This window comes from Ammospiza nelsoni, chromosome 9 (assembly GCF_027579445.1).
Source record: "Ammospiza nelsoni isolate bAmmNel1 chromosome 9, bAmmNel1.pri, whole genome shotgun sequence".
Taxonomy (NCBI): Eukaryota; Metazoa; Chordata; class Aves; order Passeriformes; family Passerellidae; genus Ammospiza; species Ammospiza nelsoni.
Window position 1 is genome coordinate 24,579,208 of NC_080641.1, and position 8,166 is coordinate 24,587,373.

An 8,166-nucleotide genomic window follows, 5' to 3' on the forward strand; every position below is an offset into this window, starting at 1 on the left:
ATTCAGACTTGCTGAGCCCTGTCAGTTCTGGTTTTGTTGCTGAAAAAAACTGGTTTGATAATCCTTGTGGGAAGCTGAACAAGTTGCCATTGATATTGCAGTTGGGGTTTTGGATTTTCTTGTACTTAGTTAAGTATGAGTGACCTGAAAATGCTAAAAAACTCCAGAATATGCCCATCCAAACAATAATAGGATTTTCAAAGTGGCTTCCTACTGGTGTGATATGACTTTGCTAGTCATGGGGAACACCTCACTGTATTTTTCACTGAACAGTGACTTGAATATTAACCTGAGTCAGAAATACAGTGGCAAAGTCCATCTCCCTTTTCAGACCCTTGTTTCAGGGGCTGCTGCTTTGAGTAGCAAATACTCCAAAAAGTCTCTCATGGGTAACAGTTCCCTTTAAACATGAAGTCATGATCATTAGTAAATGATCCATATGCCACTATCAGAATTTTTAACTTTATTATTTAAAGTCATTCCCATATATTGTGGGCTTGACATACAGTTAAAGGATTCAATAATAAAATAGGAGTTTTTGAAAGGTTGCTTAGCATTGTAGTGGAAAGAAGAAACAAAGCAGTTTACTTTTACTAGAATCACCCTTGATAATGTTGAACTATAAAATCTCTGTTGTTTCCTTTCTCAGCCCTCCTTAAAGGGGATGTGTTCTGTGTTTCTCATGTTTCCTCTTGTGGTGACAGTAATTTATAAGTACAGATATTATCTCACAGTAATGGTGAAATTAGAAAGAGTGTACCCTGTTAAAGGTAGTTTTTGTTAAAATAATTGATCAAAAGTGTAAATTGTAAGCTGTTGTACATTAAAAGTTGTAAAATGTGAAAACAGATCTAAAGATTTTAAAAAATGTAACTTTTTTTGGAAATTCCGTTACTGTATAAATGAAAATAAAAGATGGATAGACTTCAGAGCCGACCTACAGTGTAAGTAGAAAAAACTAAGTTGTAAGGAGAGTTGGAAAATGAAAGGTTGTATTTTGATGATTTTCAGGATCATGCTTTGCCAAATACATTCTCTGCTCACACTTTGTTTTTGAGAGGATTAAAAGATTACACGTGTGTAGGCATAGTGTGAGTAGCTAGGATTCTTTGTTTAAGTATTTAAAGAAAAACAACTAAACAAAGCCAACCTTCAGTCTGATACTCTAGAAAACACTTCCTTAGAATTTCTGATACCGTGTTCCTTAGAAAGTTGCTCAGTGGACTTGTATTCAAATAAAAAGTGAGTTGGTTTCAGGTAGAACAGGAAACTTTAAGCCCTCATCATGTGGGAGCTGCCCCTTTCTATCCATAACAGAATAGACAGTTTGGGTGCATGTGGAATTGTACAGGGTGCAGGTTTGCATTTTGCTTGGGTTTATTTCCTGTGGGGTGATGTGATGTGGTGATTTGTTTTTATTGGGTTTGAGGGTTTTATTCCTAGTATCTTAGAAAAAAATTGCAGAGGTAGTGGTTTTTTTGGTAATATCTTAATTCTGACTAGAACTTTTGATTTGAATAATAATCCGTTAAGAATATAAATCAGTAAGTTTCATAGGACAGTAATAAAAGTTCTGATTTGGAAGTTCAGGAAACTTGAAATAAAGCCTTACATATAAAACCCTTTTGTTTGGGTGCCTGCAAGTGTGTGTGGACAGATATATAGAGTGTGTTGCTTTGCTTGGAGTCTTGCACATTTTGTAGTGGTAATTGCAAAAACACCTCTCCGAAATTGTAAAGATTAGTGGTACTAAGAGGGGTGTGTTTGGTGTTTCTGAAGTTGGAGGAAAAAGGAAGTAAAGATGTCTGTGACAGATCTCCTGTAGAAGAGCAGCATAACTAAAAGGTTGGCTGTAATTCTCTTTTATTGTTTTGCTTGTTTTTTTAGTATGCTGTAGAGTCCCTGTGTATCAGTCTGGCACTGGGATTGTAGTCTGTCAGTTGATTATATTGAAAGGAGAGGTAATTCTGAGCTCTCTTTGAGAGTGTATCTGTACATGCTCTTGTTTCTAGAGATTAGAACTTCCACAAAGTGTGGAAGCACATTTCAGGACTGTATTCTGTAGTGGAGTAAATGTTTACAAAAATTATTGCACTTTTTGAAAAATGTAACCTGCAATAACTTTGAAATTGAATGAAGTATGCCAGCATTGGGGAAGTAAATGAATTGGCATCTGCTGAGCTAATGAATGCAGTCTGTAAAATAAGGTAAAATTACTCTAGGTGGATTGCAAAAAGTTTTGCCTCTTGGTGTGTATTTAAATACTACTGTTGTTTAGGCCAGCAGGCTTTAAACATGATTCATGACTATGAATCAAGAGGCTGAAAAACCGTCCTTAATTTTGATTTACATGGGAGTCATTACATTAAAGTAATAGAATGAGTGTTTAGGTTGAAAGAGGCAGCCACAAGTTTATTCAGAGCCTTGGAGGAATATTGCGAAGTGATGTTTGTTGAGATTCTCTCATTTCTATTGCAACAACAAAGCTGTGCAATTGCAATTCCTTGCAGGTCAAGCTGTGCCTGCCCCTGCTGGGGCTCCTCCGGGCGGGCAGCCAGATTACAGCGCGGCGTGGGCCGAGTACTACCGGCAGCAGGCAGCGTACTACGCTCAGACAAGTCCCCAGGGAATGCCACAGCATCCTCCAGCACCACAGGTACAGTCCTGAAGTGGTTTTTGGCTGGCTTCTGTCTCAGTGGTTGTAGATATTTTTTTGCATGTCTCCTGCTTTGTTCCTTTGGGGTATGCATCTTTTTTTCTAGCAAAGTAGCTATCAGAATAATGAGTAGATGACTTTGTTTACCTGATAACTTGAGTTCTGTATCTATCCATATGTTTGGTGATTGTTTCTTTTATTAAAAAAAAGAAGAAAAACTTTCTCCTCCCAGGGTTTTGAAAACCATGCAAGAAGCCACCACCATTTACATTAACCAATTTTTCTTTCTTAAAGGCTTCACTCCTGAGTTAGCTCGATTTAAAGGATTTTCTTTAACTTTTTGTGTATCTCTTATGTATCTCTTCTGCACAGGGCCAATAATAAGAAGTGGACAATACAGTATTTGCTTCATTGTGTGGGGGAAAAAACCTTTGTTAAATGTATGGATGCAGACGCCTTGATGAAGATCTTAAATTTGGTTTAAAAAATAGTGTTTTTGACAATGTACAAAATATCTATCACTACTGATAGGAGGTAATATTTCTGTGTAGAAATGAAAAAATGGTTTGTTTTTAGTATTAGTGTAGATGTACACATTCCAGCAAATGTATTTGCAATTATGTGGTCAATGCTTTGTGATATAAATGTACTTTTTCAATGTATACTTTATCACTTTTAAAATGCCTGTTTTGTGCTTTACAATAAATAATATGAAACCTCCTGTGTCGGTAAGTTGGATATGTGGGTATATGCAGTATTGATTATAGGATTGATTTGCAACGCTGAATCAAGGTACCGCTACACAAATGAGTTGGGTTTTTCCCCCCCCATAAGCCTTGCTGAGTTTAAAAACTTGTCATTAGCATGTTTTTCCCCTCTTGCAGAATAGCTGTAGATGGAGGATCTCTTTCATTCATTGTATTTTGCTGCCTAGCACCAGTAATCTCGATACCTTAATTTTTTTTCTACTTGATTAAAACTGCATGTGTTTAAGAAGATGATCTTTTGGCATACTTCCATTGCATTAACAGTGAAATTTCCTTTTATACATGACCACTGTTTCAGACCTGTGCAGCTGTTATAACAGAACTTTTGTTGTTAATTGAATACTTCAAAACTGTTCCTGCATAACTATTCTATGGATTTTTTCAGACTAGTATAAAACTACTTTAAGTGTAATGTGCTTAAGCCTTCAGTTTAAAGTAGTCCACTTCAAAACTCAGTGTAGAAAAGTCAATGTGGTAATGCATAGTAGTTACAAAAATGGCGTCTGTCCTTAAAACACTGTTTTGTTTGAGTGATGGGAGTGGTTGAGAACTTCCTGCAGAGCAGATAACTTCTCTTTTTGTAAATATTCAAGTATTTGAATCAACTGATTATTTTTTTATATATACTTGAAGCTTCTTATTGCTCTAATGCTCATACTAAAAAGCTGATTCTCTTGAAATCCTGTGTTTGCTCTTTGCATATTTATTGGCTCTTTGCATATATTAGACTACATGCACTACAGTCTGTCTTGCCATTGTCTGTTGAAGTGCAGGTTTGATCCAGCCAGTATAGAACTAGCTCTATAGGGGTGAGGAGGACTGTGCTGTGTATCATCCTTGATTGTTCCTTCAAGGAGCATTGCACTGTAAGTACATCAGAATGACAAATTGATGAACTGCAACAGTATCTTTTTGTCAATGTTCCACATAATGCAAATGCTGTGCTTGTGTGATATTATGTTGGAATACAGTGCTGGTATCTTAGGAAATCATAATTGCTTCTTAATTCAGAAACATAGGTTTGCTTATATATATACATACACATAATCTGAGTTTTGTGGGTAAGTATTTCTGAAACTTCTAGCAATAGCTAAAGAAAATCATGTTTCTGTTTATCTAAGAGTTTCTTTCATTAGTACTCATGAGACAGCTGTCATTCAGTGTTATAAAGTATGCATATCATAACATTGAAGTCTTTGAGAACCACTTGTTAGACAGAGTTGTCTTTGTCTCCAGATAGTTTGCAGATATGTAGTGATGTAGGTATGTTTTAAATAATTCTATAACTGTTAATTGCTTTAATTTTTGGAACACATGTTGTTGCTTTGAGAATTAAATTTTTTTAGGGTGGCTGCACAGAGAAGTAAAAGTTAAGGCTTGAAAACTGAAGTAGTTTTTTCAGGTAATCAGCAATGTATGCATTGTGCTGTAGAAATAGAAGGAATTATTTTTATCCTTTTAAAGCTAGGAATTGCTGGTAGCTTGAAGAAGGCTAGGACAGTATTTGCTATCTTTAGTGTAGGGTATTAAGTTTAATAGTTCAGGTATTTTGCATGGTATTTTGTAGATAACCTTACAGAATGGTGCATTTATTATGTACTAAAGTGAGCAAAATTAAATTCACTGGATTCTTTATCATTCGCAAAATGGAGGCTGTTGATTTTGATTCATTTAAGGTATAAAATCTTTATTAATTGCAAACAGTGCAATTATTTATACTTCACAGTGCCTTCCCAGACCTTCCACCTTAGGTTCTGCTGCAAAAAAGCAACAGGTAAGCACAACCTAAGGAAGTATATAAATTAATATATTTCAGTACATTAATGTTGTCCCTGTGAGATCTTTGTGGTTGTGTATTGAAAAGCAATCTGCTGCTTCCCCAAATGCATTGTTACTCACGGTTCCATTTGAGTGGAAAATCTTAAGTTTTTAAACAACTGTTTATATTTCTAGGTCAATATGTATTTTTTTCTTTTTTCTTTTTTTTTTTTTTTTAAGAAAAGAATGTTAGATTGCAGTAATTGAACTTGATCAGAATAAGTAATTTTTGTTATTTTACCCAAATAGATAATTGTTGCAATTAAAGAATCAAAACCTTTAAAATGTGCAGGAATTGCTTTGGTTAGAAATGTCAACAGCCTTCACAAATGTTTTTTTTATGATAGGGCACTATTCCCATTAATCCATAAGACCTAAATGTGAAGAATGACTTCTTGTTGTTATCACTGAACTTGATAACTTGTCTTACAGTTCTAGTGTGTTAGTGGAGTTTGCTTATTAATACTTGACATGGTAGGACAAGAGATTTTGCAGTTTGAGATGAGTATGTTTTAACTGAAAAAGCATGAGCACCAGTTAACAGTACAGCAAATAATATTTTATCGCTATAGCAGTCAGTGTATGCTGTTTCTTGATATTTTTAACTGAATTGCTGAATATTTTGATAGTATAAAATGTTAAATGTCTTACAGATGGTCTGGTACAGGTTTTTATTCTGAGCTTTTGTTGTTGGTTTTTTTTAGCTTAACATAAAGCAGCATCTGTTTGGTTTTTGTTCATTATTCTGCTTCTAAAATGTGCTGCTCCTCTTTCAAAAGTCCTGCTTATCTGTACATCAAAGAAAAATATTCAAAAATACTGCCTTCATTTTCACACACAGTGCTGAAGATGCTGCAAGCACCAAATCATAGCTCATAGAATCAGGTCCTGAGATAGTTACTACCAGTAAAGAGGAATCCTTTGAGTGTATGCCATTGGTGAGCCGATGAGCATGGACCGTAGAAGGGCTCCATGTAGAAGGTAAAATTGGCAAAAGCATAACAGATTTGAAATGTATCCCATACATAATGATATAGGGTATAATTTTTGTTTTGATCACTTTTCATTCTTTAAAGTATTCTTTGTTTGACCATTAATGTTCCATAATCTGTTAAAGTTTTTTAAACTGTGATTTAATAATATAAACCATCTGTTTTACTTTATATTCTTCTAAACAGTCAAGCTAATTTTTGAACTGAATTAATAGTTGTTATTCAGTTTCTCAAGCCACTTAGTATTTCATCTGTAGCTTAACATGTAACTTCATTTTTGATGTGAGAAGAGGGTAGGTGTGTACCATTTGGATACTGTGGATTTAGTGTGGGGGTGAGTCATTTGTTCACTTCCTTTTTACATGGTACTTTTTCCTTCAACTGTTGCTCCTGAAATATCTTGAACAGTCTTTCAGTTGCTAATTTAGCCTGTGGGAGGAGATAGAGAAGAAAAAGCCAGTGTATTGGGATGTTGCTAGTGTGGAAGGTGAGATTTCTTCTGTGTAGCATTTGAGGTGTATTGGCTTCCAGCTTTCTCACTGCAGGGCTTACAGGCATGCTGGTCTGTGCAGAGCACCGTGTTCCTTTTCTGTTTCAACTCTTGTCTCCAAACTCAGAGTTCCTGGGACAGCAGTAGATTATTGGAGTTACCCCAGTAGCAAAAAAGATAACTGAATTTGCTTAGAAATGCAGTGGACTTGTCCAAAAGGTGTCTTGAAATGTTTCCTGCTTACCCCACCCATCACCTCTTAGTGTCCCACAGTGAATGTGAAGAGAAGAAAAGTTTTAAAAGCAAGCATTATGTTCCAAGTAGGAAAAGAATTTTCATATCACTTTCTGCAGCCTATACTTAATTAGGACATTGAATAAGATACCAGGTGGATTCTCTTTCGGGTGGCTTTATTGTAAGTCATCTGTTTCACTTGTCAGGCAGATAGGATCACGATTCACTTGCACAGCCTATCTTGAATTATTTCATCTTTATACTAGTGATATTTTACTGGATGGTAGAAACTGTTTCTCCCCATTTCTTTCCAGAGTAATTCTTAAGTTTTCCATTGCATGCTAAAAGTTTTTCCATTTTACTTTTTCTCCAGAAGTGGGGGGAGGAAGGGAGGACTGGGCTTTTAAGAAAGCAAACAGTTGACAGGATTCCCTCTTCCCTAGTACTAGCTTATGAAACTCTTGTGTATGCACAAATATTTCTCTTGCGTGCATGTGAAATGCCTTTTCGTCCTGAGAAAAGTGTTCTCTGCAGAAACTACCCGTGTGTAAACAGAAGATTGGCTTTAAAAGGCAACTGTGATGGGAACAGTGTCTTAGGGAGATGCAGCTTGGACTTGAGGTAAATTGAATGCTTTACAAAAATGTGGTTTTGAGCTTGCATTGACATTGTATGTAATATGGGTACACATTAACTGTATAATGGTTTTGTATGGTTTTTCTCAATAAATGTAAACTGATGAATAATAATAGCAATGGTTTTGTCTTTTTTTATGCTCCTATCCCTGCCTTTGTTATTTTGAGCTTACAGCTTCAGAGCAAAATTATTGTATCAACCTGTACTTCTGTGAATGACTATCACCCACAAAAAATGAAGTTAAATGTTCATGTAGTTATTAGAGTAAATACTAATTCAAAACACCGTGCAGCTCGTTACCCTTTGTTAATGAGGCCAGAGAGTGACTTGCAGCAGGTAACTGTAGAAAGAAAGCAGATTCAGCCACAGTACTATACACAAGTACTTGAAAATGTGACCTTTTTGTGTAAAGTTACTCCTCCCAAAGCTTCATCTCTGTGGTTCAGGTGGGTGTTAGCAGAGTGACATCAGTGTTGTTGTCAGGAGGTCTTAGAAAAAAGTATTACAGTAGGCTTCAGAAAATAGTGTTTATAGATATGGCAATTAACTTGCTGCATGAAGATTGAGGAAATA

At 35.7% G+C, this 8,166-nt stretch overlaps 1 protein-coding gene across 4 annotated transcripts in view; it reads left to right on the plus strand.

The window, feature by feature from the left end:
• The window catches only part of FUBP1 (far upstream element binding protein 1), a 33,695-nt gene that overhangs the window by 15,024 nt on the left and 10,505 nt on the right, over window positions 1–8,166 (plus strand). For 2 of the 4 annotated variants that reach the window (XM_059477896.1, XM_059477894.1), the window contains exon 19: window positions 2,511–2,656. In XM_059477896.1, the coding sequence (XP_059333879.1) occupies window positions 2,511–2,656 (146 nt within the window). Of the gene's footprint in view, window positions 1–2,510; window positions 2,657–3,028; window positions 7,709–8,166 lie in introns of those variants that run through there. The other 2 variants (XR_009418952.1, XM_059477895.1) reach the window with 2 other exon arrangements.